Source organism: Solea senegalensis, linkage group LG14 (assembly GCF_019176455.1).
Source record: "Solea senegalensis isolate Sse05_10M linkage group LG14, IFAPA_SoseM_1, whole genome shotgun sequence".
In the NCBI taxonomy this organism is placed as follows: Eukaryota; Metazoa; Chordata; class Actinopteri; order Pleuronectiformes; family Soleidae; genus Solea; species Solea senegalensis.
In genome coordinates, this window is record NC_058034.1 from 24800961 (window position 1) to 24819304 (window position 18344).

The 18344-nt window shown below is 41.9% G+C and overlaps 2 protein-coding genes across 5 annotated transcripts in view; one reads left to right on the forward strand and one right to left on the reverse strand.

Moving 5' to 3' along the window:
* Nucleotides 1–18344, reverse strand: part of znf644b (zinc finger protein 644b) — a 46576-nt gene that overhangs the window by 11585 nt on the left and 16647 nt on the right. The gene's annotated exons all lie outside the window — the stretch shown is intronic.
* On the forward strand, nucleotides 13624–16601 carry LOC122780574. Of its 4 annotated transcripts, none has more exons than XR_006361707.1 (3): nucleotides 13624–13783; nucleotides 13860–13928; nucleotides 14771–14800. XR_006361707.1 is itself a non-coding variant. In XM_044043633.1 (3 exons), exon 3 carries the CDS (start codon nucleotides 15405–15407, stop codon nucleotides 16461–16463), a length of 1059 nt encoding a protein of 352 aa, XP_043899568.1. In that variant the 5' UTR covers nucleotides 13624–13783; nucleotides 13860–13928; nucleotides 15292–15404; the 3' UTR covers nucleotides 16464–16601. The 4 variants fall into 4 exon arrangements, 2 of the variants coding, with proteins under 2 accessions (XP_043899568.1, XP_043899569.1); XR_006361708.1 differs by lacking the exon at nucleotides 14771–14800 and adding an exon at nucleotides 14007–14235; XM_044043633.1 differs by lacking the exon at nucleotides 14771–14800 and adding an exon at nucleotides 15292–16601.

The following is an 18344-nucleotide window of genomic DNA, read 5'->3' on the forward strand; positions in this document are numbered from 1 at the left end:
ATAAAAGATATTTACATTTGTGAGAACCACTGAATGCATATAAGGAGAAGAGTTAAGAAGAGTGCTTTTTCATGTCATTGTATGTCAATTTCATTCTCTGATTAATTGATATTACACTAAATGACTCTCCATCAGTTCTGCAACATCCTTTAACGCCACAACGTCACAGATATCATATCACTGTGTCGATATCCAATATCTAACAATACATCTCGTCTCATGTCACGTCAGTCTTGACGACTAGCACTTAACACTGCAATTTTCACCCATTCACACACGCATTCATACACTGCATCTATATGCAGTGCTTCTTCTATCACACATCACTCACACTCATTCACACACTGCTGGCAGAGAAGCAGTGTCGGTGTTCTGTGTTTTGCCCAAGGAAACTCTGGCATGCAGAGAGCCAAGGATCAAGCAACTGACCCACTGGTTAGAGGACAATACACTCCACCGACTGAGCCATAGCATCCCTCTAAAAAATAAAGAAATAAAAAAGTCTAAATCCTGATTTGCAACTAAACTTGACCTATTACTGGACTTAAAATGAGAGCTTTTATTCTGAAAAGAACACTTTTAAAGTTGTGTCTGACTTCCGGTCCCACTTGTCATCCATATATATTTATATATATAGATATATATAAAAACATATATATTATATATATACATATACTATGAACAGTCAAACTAACAGTAACACAACATTTTTTTTTAAACAAGTATATGATTAAATGCCCATCCAAAGTAAGTACAGCACAGCAGGTCTGATAACATGTACATGTTTTTTTGCCCCTCTCATTTACACTCACGATACTGTATTAGTAATAAAAAAAAAAATGTTTTGGGGCTATTCTTACTCCTGTGCCAAAGGAGAGCTTCTGTGGTGCATTATGATTTCCCAACACCCTCTTTCGCCACCATTGTTCACAACAAATCCTGCTGTTAGCCCTGAACGCCCTGGCGACGATGCTTAATTATGTGAGCGTTCCTCTGGGACACAACCTCCCCTGCCTTCTCCGCCTAAAGTTCTCAGCCGTCTGCTAAAATTGACCAATTTCCATGGGAACAAAGTACACCTCCAATGAGATCACAACGCGTCTTATCACTCCGTGATGGTGCCAACACAGATCTCAGCATGAGACTGTTGTTACTCGGATCCTGACAAATTGGCAGCCACACAGTCTGTCTAAAGACGCAAACACAGACCTGCACACACAGACAAAATACACATAAACAGGTGCAATAACTCTCTGTCTTTGTTTTGTGGCATATTCAGGTGAACAAACAGTGAGTGTTTACGACGCACAAACAGGTCAACACGTGCACTTCTCTGTCCAAAGCTGCTTTAAACTCAAATTCTAAGCTCAGTGGATTTGACTTCCAGAGCTGGTCGCTCTCTACAGGAAGTTGCGTTGCTAACGAAGTGTTAAATTCAGCGTTAATGAGTGGCTTCACTGTTACCACCTCTGAGGTAAAAACCTTCCCAGCTCCATATTCTCCCCATCTGTTGTGGTGTTAGAGGTTTCGACAGTGGAACAGACGTTCTATATTTAAAGCAAACCTCACCGTTAGCCCAAAACGGCGGGGTGGCGATACCATCAAAATATCTTGGTGTAAAATGTGCAAGCCTCATTAACAGCCGACTCACACAACTGGCTTCTATAAATATATATTAAACTAACACAGGCTTGACAGAAATGCAATTTTTTTTTAAAGGTGTATTTGCTGCTGTTTACGAGTCAAAGCTAAAAGGCTGACTTTACCTCACCTGAAGATATTTACAGGGATTACAGGCTTAAACACACTTCAGCTTCATACACAGATCAATGTGTTTGATCATTTTCTCAACCATGTTTCGCATTTTACCCCAAGATGCAAGATGTGGAGGCATTGATTTGTTCTGTTACACAATAGAAAACAAACTAAAACAACCAGCGCTCATGTTTTTAGCGCCAGTCAAGCGTGGGGGGGGGATTTATGGGATTTATTTACTATGTCAATTTTAAATTCTTATGATTTTACATTTTGTGTAGTTTGTTATCATTATTACCATGACACAAATCACAAGATAAATCAGCCATATCTGTAAAAACTCTTTTCTATTGTAATCATTTTGAATTTGTAAATTACTTAATTGTGTCTATTTCTTAAAACAAATACACACACATCTTAAATCAAAGGTTGAAAACCAATTTTTGGGGACCCCAAAAAGAACTCCCACAACCAATCTATGGGTCCTAGACCAATCTTTGAGAAACACTGCTGTTGACCACAACCTATTAACTAATAATCTAATTAATGATCCATAATAACTTGAGATGTTATTGTAACTTGAGACTAAACACAATGACAGTTTTGCACACCACACACTTTTTCTCGTGTGATATCAATAATGTTTTTCAAACCTGTATCTGGTCAGTGTGAGCTTTAAGGCTGCAGCGAACCATTATTTTCACAATCGATTAATCTGTCGATCATTTTCTCGATTCATCGAATAATCGTTTGGTCCATAAAATGTCATGTTCTCAAGTGTCTTGGTTTTGTCCACAAACCAACATTTTTTTGTTATATGGAGCGCAGAAACCAGACAATATTCACATTGAAGACGCTGAAGTCACAGAAAACACTCAGACCGAATAATCGATTATCAAAGTAGTTGATAGTCGATTAATTTAGTAATCAATTAATAATCGATTAATCGAGTAATCGTTTCAGCCCTAGTGAGCTTTTACATCAGATACGAAATTTCACTAAGCAATATTGCAGCTTTTAACTTTTTCAGACCGAAGTCAACCAGAATGTTTTGTGTCATTAAGAAATATTCAAAAAAGCAAATGTGCACTAAAACAAATAACATAGAGACTTGGCCAAAGCACTGACGTGTTTAACTTCTCCTCTCTTTTACTTTTTGTTTTTATTTGGTAAAATCTAGTGGTCGACTGATGTTTATCTGCACTGACAATTATTCTAAGTTACTGAGATGGATAACGCTTATTTCTAACCGAGGTGTAAGAAATAACGGTCCAACCTACTACTGTGTCTCTTCTCATTCATACGGACATTTAGATGTCAGCTGTCGTCGGTTGAGGCAGCGGCTTGAGAACACTTAACAATCAAAGTTTTTATTGAATCTTTCTTTGAAAAACACACGCCGCCATTCAACCATCTAAACCTTGCACAAGCAGCACAATCAACATAATCATAATAATAATAGTAAATAAATTAAAATAATGGGGCGCTGGGTGGTATTGAATCTTACAATAAGATCCTCAAAGGATACAGCCTGTGAATAATTTCAACCAGTCTGTGAAATCAGGCTAAACTTGACTTTTCCAGTGTTTGAGGATTGTTCTCACAGCAGTGATGATCCCAGCTAATGCCAGGGCAGCCTCTGATTTAGACACCTCTGGTGGTAGCAGGGACTTATCTCCAAGCAGACACAACAAGGGACAATCTGGCAATGTTGCTGCTAACCACTCTCCAATTGTTTTAATCATTTACACAAAGGAAAAAGAAGGGGGGCAGTCCCAAAGAAAGATGGAGATACCTATGGTATTAATACATTTCCAACACTGATTGGCCTTCATTAATCTTGAAATTAAAGCTTAACCACAGGCCAACCTGCGTAATAACATAATTACTTGAAATTACTTCAAAATGTCAGTGATCTACTCTCCAGTGCATGAGAGCTAGCGAAGGCAAAGCAGGTTTCACAGCTTATTGAGCTAACTGGTAAAGTTAATCACTGCTGCAGCATCGACAGTGTGTTGAGCTAAGAGGAGAAGCTTCAAGATGCATTCAAGAAACCTCTCAAATTTCATCACCTCTGCAAACACACATGCGGTCCACTGACTAAATGTGATAATATAGGAATAAAAAGATGTTTCTATAAATGCAATCACTGATAAAACAAAAATGGTTATGTATATATGTGTATATATATATATATATATATATATATATATATATACATATATATAAATATATGTATATATATATATATATACATATATACATATATGTGTGTGTATATATATATATATATATATACACACACATATGTATGTATACATATATATATATATGTACCCCAATTAAAATGAATGACCCACAGGTCATATTCACCATGTATTTGTGTCAGCGCTGCCCTTTCATTTCATTTTGTTTTTTTGACACATCACCATCAGTGATTGTTAGTATTGAGGCAAAGTCCTGACCAAACATCAGACGATCAATTACCAAATTGATTTGAATTATGACGACGACTTTAAGCAAACATAGACTTTTCCAAGCTCTTACCAGATACTTCACTGTGCCTCCAGTAAACTTAGGTTTTCAACTTCCTCATTTCAAAAGCAGCACAGGATCTGAAAACTCTACAGCGTTGACATGCTATATATCTGTAGACATGGAAACAAGTAGCATCATTTTTTTTTTAATACACTTCTTACATAATGTGTCACTGGAAAAAAACAAACCTTTACTTGCATGGTAATGTCATTTTTATGAAACAACATTAATTAGACCAGTGACTTCCAAAGCCTGGGTCGGTACCCACAGATGGGACATGTTTTTTTGTTTAGAAATTATGTGTATATGTTTTAATGAACATGCATAAAGAGAAGCTGTGATTAATTGACCAAACATCGCCGCCTGAGAATTATTTGCTGTTGTCATGACCAAATATTCATCATGATTTGTGTCACGATAGTTTGTCATCTTTCATAAAATATTGGCTTATTGACTCTAGACCTCATGACATCTCCCGCATTAAGTACAAATGAAATGATTTTGTTTCTTCTACCAACTCATAACTTCACCATCAAAAGTTAGAGCCATACATAATGAATGTGAAAACACTCCTGTGACACATAAACAGTCATATCTTCTCCTGGACCCCAAATATAACGACTCAAAGAACATTTGGGAAATTCTTTTTGACTGCAGATGTTTTTTTTTTTGGTTATTTAATGTCACAAACTGCAAACACAAACTTTTAAGTGTGGCAGAAGATTAAACTGATTTAGCAGGAGGAGCTTTGGTGCTGTAGGCTTGTGAACGTCTCAGCGAGTTCCTTCCTCCTGTTGGACTGGAGACCCAAGCTGGCAGCACAGCGGAAGCGCTGTTGAAGTCCAACTGGGACCAGTCAGCCAAACCATTTCAACTGCTGGATCTGTCGGTACAGATCAACAGCCAGACTCATATTCCTCTGCCATCGCCTTGACTAGAGAAATGTCTAAAAATGGTGGTGGTGTTGGTGGGGGGGAGGGTGGAGCGCCAGTCCCTCAAGTACAGCACTACACAACTTCCCCAGTTAATGGGATCTATTGATTCATTTGACACAATGTGAATTTATGAAGCTGCCGCTTTAGTGTCAGGGAATCAAAGCTTGGCTCAAAACAAACAGATCCAGTTTGACACTCCAGTAATCCCAGGGTGAGTGTGTTTTCTTAGCAAAGGTGCCACAGCAAAATAAAAGCTCAACATACTCTCAGGTTACGCCGGAGCTGTCTTAACCCCGCAGTTACACGCAGAATCAAAACACTAACACTTTTTATTACAATTTTTACTTAGAAAAGGAAAAAGGAAATTAAGTTTCAGCTGAAGTAAACATACAGCTCATGTCTTCCAGTGAGTCATCTCTTTCAAATGGAAGGTTGTGGGTTCAGTTCCTGGTTCTGCTAGAATAAATGACATTGCTTTGTTAATTGGGTTTGTAACCAGAGGGTTGCCGGAATTCTTATTTTCCTCTTTACTATTTCTTCTTGTGCTAACTTAGCTACTCGGTTGAGCCCAGTCACAAAACTAGATATAATATCACTCATTTATTTAATAAAAAAAAAACTGAAGAAAATGTAAATAGACTACAGTTTTTAAAGACACATTTTTTTCTTAAACTAGATTATTTTAGTGGTAAAAATCCCAAGAATCCAAATATATTGTAATATAATGTAACTTATTGTCAACCCACTGTAGCAATATGTAACATCTTACCCAATGTTTGCCATTGTGCAGCCCTGATATTCTCTAGAAAAACTCTATATTGTTTATGCATACAAAATTAAGAATTTATAGTATTTGGAGGGGGGAAGAACATCACATTATACTGCCTTCCTCATAGTATCCCATTGAATTGCACTATACATTAGCGCTGCACCAGAAGGTTTTTTAAAGATCACAGGTTTGGATATAGGATAAGGAAAAAGTAAAATCCAAAAACCCTGAATATGACAGAAATGCTTCACTAAGCACAAACTGCAAAGATGGAAACAATAAGCAGCAGCTGACATTTTAACTGAGTCATGCTGCGAGTAGAATATTTGTTACAGCTTTATGTTTTTGAAAGGTATCCAGTACAATACCAGTGTACTGATATGTAATTGCTATCAAGCCAAATTATATAACATTTTCAAATGAAAAAGAAAGAACACCATTGTTAGTAAATGCTGACTCAGCATTCCAATTAACTACTAATTTCTTTCAATCTAAATATAAAATAGAGAAAAATCTTAATTTTAATTTTGAATAATATAAATAAACACAGCTTTATATAAAATGGCTTCAGCCACTCACACATGGCCTCTCTCTGTATTACACACGCTTTTATCCCTCTGAATTCCTGTCACCCAAAGGTCATTTCCATAATAATGGTCTCCATTCTCCCAAATGGGATTTTGTCTGTGATTATATATGCAGGCGCATTGTGCAGACACTATCAGCCTTGTCATCCTGAATCACACAAATGTAATTACACAAAGCCTTTGATAACTAAACAATGTAATTTTATGCTCGAGTGGAAATATACACTGGGAGTTAAGGCGACTCAAATTATTCACAAAAGGAAACATATACGAGTGCAATCATTGGTGTCCTGCACAGAGCAAATGAAACGCTAATGCATGTTTATATCAGTGATGCCTTCAAGTGATATAAAGACAAGATTCACAGGCAGGGAACTCTTTGAAGTGTTCACTTAAAGCATTGGTTTGACATTTAAACTCAGACGTGAAGATCAATAAAACTCCCCATCAAAGTGTTGACTTATTACACAACTAATTAGGAAGTGTTGGAAAAGTCACACAAATAAAAACAATGGGACAGGATTTAAGGTTAAGGAGATTTGTGACTCCATTCAACTTGTGTGTTGTGATTCACAATATGATTTGTGCTTTAATAGACATTATATATACAGTGTGGAAGTGAAAAGAACAGAGATTTAGATTCAATCTGTCAAAAAGTTGTTGTTTTGTTTGTTTGTTTGTTTTAATTAAGGTTAAATATGTGAGATTATAGAACTAGAATGGCACTTGTGAGACCACAGACCTTTGCCAAGACCCATAATGCACTTTTCTGTAAGATCTGAGCCAGACCTTGCAGGAAAACTAAAAAAAAATAAAATAATAATTAATAAATAAAAACCTGGATCTGCACATTTACTCTGTAGCAAAAGGTTATGGGATTTTACCCTGTACATGCTCTGTCCCTGAATTTGTTTTTTGTTTGTTTGTTTGTTTTTGTTTTTTACAATGGAATTGTAAAGACCTGAATTATAAATAAAATTGCACAAATGGGAATATTGACTGTTTCATATTGTAAAGTAAGCACTGGTGTGTTGGCACCAAACGTGATGCAAATTCAGACAAAATCAGTGCAAAAACACAACTACATAGAAAATAAATCCTCACCATCGCCCCCTGGTGGTTGGCTGCAGTATAAGTCAAAGTTAGCAGGTGAGATGAGAATAGTAAAAGTCGACGTACATGTCAAACAAATGTTTCCAAAGACGGTTTTAGGTAGTTTATATGCAGTGGTATCAATTAGCATACAGTATTTTCAAAAATGTCAAGCCGCTGCTTTAACTCGTCAAATAATGCACCAGGAAATCGTGTTCTCCAGTCAAAGTGCAACACAATCTGCCCACAACAAACTTCGCCGCACCTCCTGTGCTGGAAAAACGTGTGTGAAGGTAGATTTACTGATGAAAAAGGGTGAAGCGAGAACATTCGGAGTGATAAAAGGGGACAGGGAGCGCGTGACAGTCGGGTTAAGACAGAAGTCATGTTCAATAGCAGGTAGAAACATCAAACGGCGAGTTCACAGGAAACCCACGCAACCTTGTCTTGAAGGAGGATTTTCTGTTGTGTGGAGTGGATTATATCTGTTGGGGCTGCTGACACGGCCTCATTTGCTGCCCATACTGTTGGAGGGGGATTAAACGATATAAACTTTAAAGCTTTAAACAATACCTTTCAAAATTAAATGGATTAAGGGAGGGATGTCTGATGGGGATTTCCCGAGGCTTTGTTAGTTTTAAACTCTACTCCTTTTAAAGAGGCGAAGAGGAGATGGGGGGGGGCAGAAATTTCTCAGGCTTGTGACCATTTTAATGAGGCAGAGGGCAGTCGACACAAGAGGGCTGCCAAAGCAGATGGCTCTCATAAACATCATATCTCCTCTGTTTAGACACACATCTTCTCCGCTCGTCTCCCCCCAAACACTGAGAGGAAAACAAACCACAAGCAGTACCCACTTGCTCGCTTTTGGCAAGCTGCGTTTTGACACGTCGAAATGGCACATTTCCATTTCCTGCATTTCACCCCCCCTTCATAACAATATGCATGAGCAGCGCAATTGATATACATAACCTCTAATCTGTTATAAGTATGCAGAGGAGATGCAGTGATTGCGGCGGTGGGTATTTTTGTGTTCCGGCAGTTAGGATGTTGACTTTTTATTAAATGTTATAATTACCATATAAGCAAAGGTGTATAAAAATATGAAGCAAGACAGAAGTTGTTGCTGTGCCTAGACTTTCTACTGCAGCTGAGACGGGGGGGGAGATGAAATATATTAAAATATGTGTAAGAAACTTTGTTGCTGCGTCTTTGCCGCAGACATGTGACCATTCAGATGAAAGGAGTCGGTGTCAAACTGCTCTCCAAATTGAGGACGGGCTCAAACACTGCTGAGAAGACATCAGTGAGCGCAGATACAGAGGCATGTCAAGCATCGCAGATATTAGGATGAAATCTCTCATTATCTTTCTTTAGAACGTAACGCCAGTGCGATACGACAGGAGCGTGGGGGTGTAGAGGGGCCCCTCTCTCAGTCACTAATGGCAACCAAAGTGGGTCCTCAGTAGTCACCTTGAATTCTATTATTAGAGCGGGACAGAAAAGCCTGTGCAGAAACTGGATCGAGTTTGTCGGCCTCTGCCTCTCTCTGATTGGTTTTGGAGACAGGGGTGTGGCTAAAATTGTGATCGCCCACGGGGTCAGGGACACCTCATGACCCTCAACTGTGGTGAAAAGTCAACAAAAGACAATCAAGACTCCAAATATTGATATTTATTATAAATATGTTGCTCTAAACCTATTTCCCTCTCATTTGAATGTTGAATCAACTCCTCGTGGTGGTAATGGCCGACTTTGGTGAAAGCAATGCAACTCATTTTAAAGAGATGGCATAAATTGCAGAGTCTGTAGCAAACAAGGAGAAGAAAAATGCAAAAACCATGGTGGTGAAAAAGTCACGGGGAATTTTAAGGCCAACAAAAGGGGATTTATCTTGTACACCATTCCCACTGGTCCAAACGTCTGTGAAGGTTCTCAGTCATCCAGGTCATAGTCATCCAGTGGTTAGCTGTAGGCGACTGGACTTGTTTGAAGTTGCTTCACCCCTCATCCAAGAGGCTCCTTCACTTCTGACTAACTGGAGGAAAAATTCAGGTATTTAGCCTTTGAAGGCTGGAAACCTGTCTAGAGAGTTGTTAAGTTGAACAATGCAGATGGTTCACCCCTGTGACCCAGTTTCAGGTTGTTAGTTTCACCTGAGTCGAGGTGTGAAAGAGGGCCGCTCGGGTCACCTGAGAGACAGAGTCTGCTATTCAAGCAGGTCCAGTCGCCTACAGCTAACTGCTAAAGAAAAGTGGTCGAAAATAAATTCACTTCTGGGTCAAATATCTGCTTGGGCTCGGATCAGCATTGGTGTGAAGGCAAGACCTCATTTCTTCTTTGCCTGTTAAAATTTGTGGCAGCAATGTAGATTCCTGCATCATTTCCAAGTTAGCATAGCTGTTAGCCATGAATGTCTCCAGCGGGACAGCTCAGTATGTCTTAATTTCATCAATGATTGATTAAAAGAGTTGATCAGCTGAGCTGAGTCGAGTTGTAGCGAATAGCCAATACACAAGCATGACTTGATTTAAGTGAGTCGGACTCTGCTACAGTACACCAGGTGGCGATATGTTCTCTTTCAGCTTCTTAGCATTTTCCAGAGAGCCGATTATGTCAGTGACCAAAACATCATTAGTTGCATGGCTAGTTTGTAGTATTTTAGGGCCATCCCATATCTTCCTAAATTCAGACTTCTCGTCATTCCACAAATGCACAGGTCTGGATTTAAAAAAAAAAAAAAAAAAACTATTTCTGAGGCAAAGCCTGGGGGCGGGAACTGGGGGAGCATGAACAGAGCTTCTAGGCCAGATTGGGTCAGACGAAATGTTGCATATGCTCCCAACCACATTATCTGGGTATGTTAATGTTGAAATTTGTACTTCGTCCTCCGATTCTTATTGTTTACAATGTGCCTGTGACGTCATAGTGGAGTTCAAATCCCTGGTACATGGGTGAAAAAAAGGACAGAAGCCTTGACAGCAGTGGGAATCTCTTGTCACTTCCCGAGGTCTACACACACACACACATGTAAGATGATTATTCAGTACTGCTTGTCAATCGTGCCTTTTCAACCTGGATCAATGCGTCATCTTGCACCAGGAGCCTGTATCAGTGCCCGTCATTAACATGTGAGTGCCACTCTATCAGCTCCAGCTCCAAATAAATCAAAGGGTCGGCCACAGAAGAAAAGGGGCTAATATTTCCTCAATAACCCCAGAGAGACACCATGGAGAGATGCAAATTGCCTCCCAGGAGAGCCCAGGGAACGTGAAGTAGAAACTCGCTGGGAGGCAACTGGAAGCTAATGAGTATAATGGTAAATGTATACAAGGAGAGGGAGGAAAAGCCTCTCTATTCATACCAATTAATACAATCTTATCAATGGAGGTGTATCTGGAGAAGGAGGGCCCCGCGTCTAAGCCCTTTTGCTCTCCTCCCCCTGTTTCATCCTCCCAAAGCATCTGTATTATTCAACGAGGGCCAGGCTGCGGTCATTAGGCCTGTGGGAGGCTGAGCCAGGCCCCGGAGTTAAGGAGATTTTAAAAACCACTCACTCCACACATCAAAACAAATTGGGCCAAATCAAAGGGGCTCAAACGTGTCCTTTTCTTTAAAGGGGACGACGGAGGAAACTGCCAGTGGTGCAAGAGCCTCAGCACAGCAGCAGCGCGCGGAGACACGGAGAAGAAAAGGCAGGAGTGGATAGAAGTGGCTCAGTCATGACATCCAGATGCATTTGTGGAAAGAGGATTAGTGAAGATTCTACTGCTGTGTCATGAAATGATGTCATTTCAAACTCGTATTTGCATAATTACCTAAAAATGAGTGTCCAATTTACCTAATACCCATAGTGCATGTTTTGAAAATACAAATAGAAACTAAACTGTGGCCTTTGCATACATGAAACCAACTAAAAAACTTGACTTTAATAAATTTGAACATGCAAAAACATGTGTTTTTTATGATAGCGCCATGTGGTGACAACGATGAGCTTTTAAATGTGGTAAAACATTACACAACTGTACTTTAAAGTGTGTCTTGTTGAGTGTTACTACAAACAAAAGATGCTCCACAGCGCCACTACTGGTCCAAATCTCCACAGCGTCCACTAAGTTACCTTGAAATCCGTACGGCCCGGCCACTGACTGATCATTTAGTTAAGCATTTTAACTTCCTGGCAACGTAGTTCAAACGTTTCTCCTTCATTTGTTTCAAAAGTAAAAAAAGAAGAAGAAGAAAAAGGTCAATAATTAGAAATATACTTGACAGACAGAGGCTGACTGCAGGAGAATTTGCCTCCTGGAGATCACCAAGGAGACCGAAATGAAGGTTAATCACCACAGAGCTTTTTACATGAATAATCCCGTACTCCAGATCTCACTGAGCATCAGTAAAAAAAACACCCTCTGTCAGCATAATTGTGCCTAACCTGTGCCCCGCCATGCTTAAATCTGGAAAATATCACATGCAACTCTGAGAATAAAACAGGAACTTGATGAGGAAAGTGCTGAGCTCGACATTAGGCAGGTTTCGCTGATTTCCCCGGGTTCGTGAAACACCTCAAATGTGACTGCTGGAATGTTCGGGAGGATCAAACCTGAATGATATCAATAAAGACATTTTGAGCCACTTTACTGTTTGATAGTATGTCATTTTTTTTGTTTTAGAACGTTCATCCAGTCACACACATTGCTCCATTATCCACACACACACACACACAGACAGACATATTACACATACTCAGCCACAACATTCATATTTGACATTCAACATTACATACACCGGCACACCTATATTCAGTCATAAACCTGCATACACACACACATACAACACTACTGTATAATCCAAAATCAATAAAATAATAATAAATAACACAAAAATGATTGAAATAATTCTTTTACAGATACCTGCATCTATTAACATACATATCTACTTTTTTTTTGGTATAAATTACATACATTATTGTATTTAGAAGTTAAGTTGTGCTATATTGGGTTACAATTTAATCTCTTTTTATTATTAGAATTATTATTAATTCAACTCCAAAATGGGCAGCAGATATCACGTATCACACTTTATAAGCTCTAGGTTTCGCATGAACAATAAATGCAGAGCTCTGATTCATCTCTTGTTTTATCACCTCTTCAGTGTGAGGTGATGTGATTACACGGCGGCGTAAAGTCAAGCTGCCTCTCAGAGTGAGGAGCTGCTACATCAGTGATGATATTCTGCCCCTTAGTGGAGGAAGTGATCCATAGCCTGAGAGAAACAGGGAGAACAAGAGGCCGCATGTTCAGAGAGGGAGCAGCAGGAGCAGGAGTGTGAAGAACATCTGCAGCTTCTGTCTTTATCCAGCCTTTGATGGACCAAAGCCTGTTTCAGTCCAGCACTGAAACACTTTCCTCAACAGGGATTAACCAAGCTGTCATTTAATTCACATGTAATCCCTTCACCACACGAAATTCACATCTATATACTTACAGATTCTCTGAAATCACTACTCAAGATCCACCTTCATAGACTTAATGTCCTTTAATCTTGTGTTTCATTGTTTTACTTACAGTTTGCATCATTGTTATTATTATTATTATTATTGTACACATAACATTATTATATACAGTACATCCAAGTGGTCCATGTTACCAAGCTGTAAGGGCCTTTGCTCACCACACATTTTCTCACGTGTTTTATTTGCACGTTAATCGTCGATACTCGACTTTTGCTTTTAGATTTTTACAAAGTTCTGCACCTGACAGGTAAAGTATATAAAGTATCTAACCAATCAAAAAGCATAGATGCATGCTGATTTCAAACAAACGGGGCGTTTATCAAATCTTCAAACAAGCATCCTAAAGTCAGTCCTGAGGAAGTGAATTCATAAACATTAATCTCGTCATTTATTTGCTTAATCCAGATCCTATTGATGCCAAAAAGGAAGTGTAGTGGTATGAGGCACCACTGATTTATTTGGTTTGACTGCACTCCGGCCGCTCTGCCTCATTAGCCAATCACTGCGCTTACCGAGGGAAGAAAAGTAGGCTGTGTCCCTCCTCCTGATCTCTCGCTCCCGGGTCGTTGTATGTGCCGCTAGCATCCGAGCACAGGTAAGCACAGATGGCCCTGCTGTTTTGTGTATATTCGCCCGTGTTTCATTCAATTAAAACCGTCATTCCCTGATAGATCCGGCGTCTTCACCGCGGTCGAGCCGATCGTTCGTGGGCGGTGTTTATTGCTGCAACCAGAGCATTGGTGAGTGATGACAGGCTTATGTTGTTTGCTGCTGTAGCCAGGGGCTAAGCTCCTCTTCCGCTCCTCTCCCTCTAACAGTCTGCTGGTTGTGTGCTGCATGGTGGCTGTCTTCCCTGCCACGACTGATCTCTTCACCCCTCTCCCTCTTTGGACGGGATGCTAATGCACCCGGACTTATAACTGTAACTGTAACGCTAAGGCTAGCGCTAAAGCTAACGCTAGCGCTAACGCCAACGCCAGGTGTAAACACAGCTGATTAACTACGGCTGCTTCGCCGCTGCTTCGCCGCTGTTTCGCCGCTGCTTCGCCGCTGCTTCGCCGCTGCTTCGCCGCTGTTTCGCCGCTGCTTCGCCGCTGTTCTGCCGCTGTCCTGTTGCTCTGTGACTGTTGCTCCGACGGCCTGGTTCCGATCCGGTCGGCCGCCTGTGGTCAACCTGTTTACCGTTGCTACGTGTGATTGCATTGTGTGTGCGTGTATGTGTGACTGTAACTCGTACTGGATGCTACGAGTCTGCCCGAACTCTCAGTCACTCGCTATTAGCTTGTGAACTGTGTGTGTGTGTGTGTGTGTGTGTGTTTTAAGTGTAATCCGGCAAGGTTTGGTTGAATTGTTTATTTGTTTACTCTTTGTTTAATGGTTGAACTTATGTTAATATGATTCATTTGAGTTAAAACTGTCAAACTGGTTAATTGTTGAGTTTATCTCTGGCCAGAGACTCTTTTGTTTCTTGTGTTTGGTTGATTTATTACTATAATTTAACATTTTTCAGTTTATCAATTGATCATTTACATTTGGTTCCTTAAATTTGAGCCCGTTTAATTGTGTTTTCCTCTCCCCTTAGCGCTGAAGGCCGACGGTGGTGGTGGTGGTTCTCCTGGGTGGTGGTGGTCCTGTGTGCTGTGTGATCCCTTTTTAAGATTTTCTTTGTTTACACGTCACCGTTTGCTGTGTGTGTGGGGTGTCCTCCTTTTTCTTTTGGATGTCACTTCCCCTACCAAACCCCTCCTCCAGCCGGTAAGCCTCAGACTACATCCCCCTTTTTATTTGGGCTCTCTTTTCTTGTTTTGTTACAGTGCCAATCTCATGATTGTTTTAATAATAAATTGTTAGTATGATCATTGAACTCCGTCTCATTCCCTCCCTGAGTAAACGAACCTGAGTGTCTTTTTGTTCTGAAGGTACTAGTCGACCTTTACTACTGGTCCTTGGCCAGAACCCAAGGTGGCGTTGTCGGTATTTGGTGTATAGCATAGTAATAACCCTCGTGTCGCCACAAACCTGGCGTTGTCGGAAGGATACACTCAGTGGAGGTAGAGACGTGTGTTCTATGTTTTCTTTGTTTTTTTGCTTTTTGATTTTCAGATTGCCGTGTGTGTATGGATGGCAGCTTGACGAACCAGCGGTGAGCGTATTGTTTTTCTCTTTGAAGTAGTGGCTCTAGCATTCTATTTAGCTGTAGTTGTAACTGTATCAAAATGGAAGGAGAGCTACAAGAGTTGAGGGATTTGGTGGCACAGTTGAGGGCAGAGAATGACAGATTGCAGCTGGAGCAGGCTGTTCCCGTGCCTGGTCCTAGTGCTGCACCTGCTATTCCTGCTGAACCTCTCCTCACACCGTCCACTTCTACCGCTCATGTAACCGAGCGACTGGTCCTTGTACCCAGAGATAGAAAGTGCCCAGCGTTTAGGGGTAGATCAGGTATAGGGCTAGATGAGTGGATTGAGGAAGCTCAGGCTTGCATGAGGGCTCGCCACCTGTCCACACTTGATCAGGCATTCTTTCTTTTTGACCATTTAGAGGGAGAGGCGCGTGAAGAAATAAAATATCGCTCGACTGCTGATAGAAGTGACCCAGCCAAAATTATTGTGGTATTGCGAGAGCTGTATGGTTGCACTGATTCGTACGTTGCCTTACAGGAGGCGTTTTTCTCGAGGCGACAACAGGATGGGGAGACTCTACAAGAGTTCTCCCTCGCGTTAATGAGTTTGATGTCTGTGGTGAAGCAAAGTGCTCCAAGCGAGATGTTAAATGCAGATGTTCTGCTGCGCGATCAGTTTATCGAAAACGTCATTGATGGTTCCCTTCGTCGAGAATTAAAACAATTAGTACGCAGGCAGCCTACTGTCTCTCTGCTGGATGCTAGGGCGGAGGCAATTAGGTGGGAGCGAGAGGGATTACCAGGGGGTGTGCGTGGCCGGAGCCACTCAGTTCCTTTGTTGACGGGCTTGCAGTGTGGCGTCCAGACTGCTTCTTTAGTGGCTAGTCCACCCCAGGCTTCAGAGCTGCAGGAGGTGAAACAAATGTTGAAGCTCCAACAGGAACAGCTTAAACATCTTACTGAAACTCTTGCTCAGCTGCAGATCAGTCAGCAGCGTAACTATTCTTACCGTGATCCGGTAATCTGCCGGCGGTGTCAACAGCCTGGCCACTTTGCCAGGGAGTGCAGAGGAGAGCGTGTCCCTCCTCAACCTTCAGTGTCTGCTTCCAGCCGACCAGTCTCTCGGCGGGATCCAGCTCAGCATTCGGGAAACTAGCGCCCGTCGAACTGCGGAGTCAAAGTTCGGGGGGAGTTGCCACTGGCTCACCTGTCTTGTGGGGGGATCGGAGAGAAGCTAAGCTAATCAGCACTTGTCCACACCTGGATGTGGTTATGGGGGGAGTAACAGTTCCTTGTTTAGTAGACACTGGGTCCATGGTGTCCACGGTCAGAGAAAGCTTTTTTCGTCAATACTTTGAGACTTGGGACCAAGAGAAACTTAAATCTTGCCATTGGCTTCAGCTTCAAGCCGCCAATGGATTGCCCATCCCATACCTCGGTTACTTGGAACTCGAAGTCGAGCTCTGTGGTAGGATTTTGCCAGGGTGTGGGTTATTGGTGGTCAAGGACCCTCCAGCTGATGCATCTCCTCCTGCCCCGGGTGTCTTGGGGATGAACATTTTACGAAGGTGCTACAGCACCTTGTTTGGGCAACATGGCTCTGCCCTGTTTAAGTTAGCCACCGTCACTGAAGCACCAAAGTCAGTGGTGCAGGCATTGCAGAGGTGCCATCAAGCCTCTCTGACTTCCTCTTCTGATGCTATTGGCAAGGTTAAGCTGCGAGGCAAGAAAGCTTTCCGCATCTTTGGTGGCACCATGCAGCTCGTTCCAGCCACCTGTTCTGCACAGCATTCTGGGACGACTGTGCTCTTTGAGCCCTTAGATCGGGGTCTCCCCGCTGGACTGCTTGCATCTCCAGCACTGGTTCGAGTTGAGGGAGGTACTGTGTATATACCTGTTGTGAATGTGGGAACATCTGATGTGCTGCTTTACCCTCGTACAGAGGTTGGTGCATTGCGTGAAGTTTGTGTGGTGAGCTTACCTTCTGGTATTGAGGAGGTTCCATCTTATCTGGCCACCGTTGCATCCCAAGCTGTGGTTCCCACACTGCAAGACCAAATAGATGTGGTTGATCTATCTGCTTTGCCAGCCGAAGAACAGAAGGAAGCCAGCCATCTTCTTTGGAAATATGCTTCTGTCTTTTCCGCTCACGATGGAGACCTGGGGTGCACCAACCTGATAGCACATGAAATACCTCTTCTTGACGACACTCCCATCCGTCAACGCTATCGACGTATTCCGCCATCAGAATACGAAGTGGTCAAGGAGCACATTAATCAGTTGCTTGGTGCACAGGTTATCAGGGAAAGTTGTAGTCCGTTTGCTTCGCCGATTGTGCTGGTTAAAAAGAAGGATGGTAGTCTGCGCTTGTGCGTAGACTATCGGCAGCTTAACCACCGTACTCGAAAAGATGCATTTCCTCTCCCTCGGATTGAGGAGTCGTTGGATGCACTCACAGGAGCCCAATGGTTTTCCACTCTGGATTTAGCCAGTGGCTACAACCAGGTCCCAGTGGCAGAGGCTGACCGACCCAAGACAGCGTTTTGCACTCCTTTCGGACTGTTTGAATGGAACCGCATGCCCTTTGGGTTGTGTAATGCGCCCAGCACTTTCCAGCGACTTATGCAGCGTGTTTTTGGAGATCAGCAGTGTCAGTCGCTGCTCTTGTACCTGGATGACATTGTTGTTTTCTCATCTTCCTTTCGACAACATCTTGAGAGACTGGAAGTGGTACTGCAGCGCTTACAACACGAGGGCCTGAAGGCCAAGTTGTCAAAGTGCTCCTTTTTCCAACAGGAGGTGCGTTACTTGGGCCACATTATTTCGGCCGAAGGTGTTTCCACCGACCCGAGCAAGCTTGAGGTGGTGGCCAACTGGCAGCCTCCCACCACCATCTTGGCGCTGCGGTCCTTTCTCGGGTTCGCAAGCTACTATCGTCGTTTTGTGGAAGGCTTTGCCAAGTTGGCTGCCCCTCTCCATCGCCTTGTAGCTGAACTTGTGGGGTCCAAGTCTAAACGGTCTGAACCAGTCGTGGACA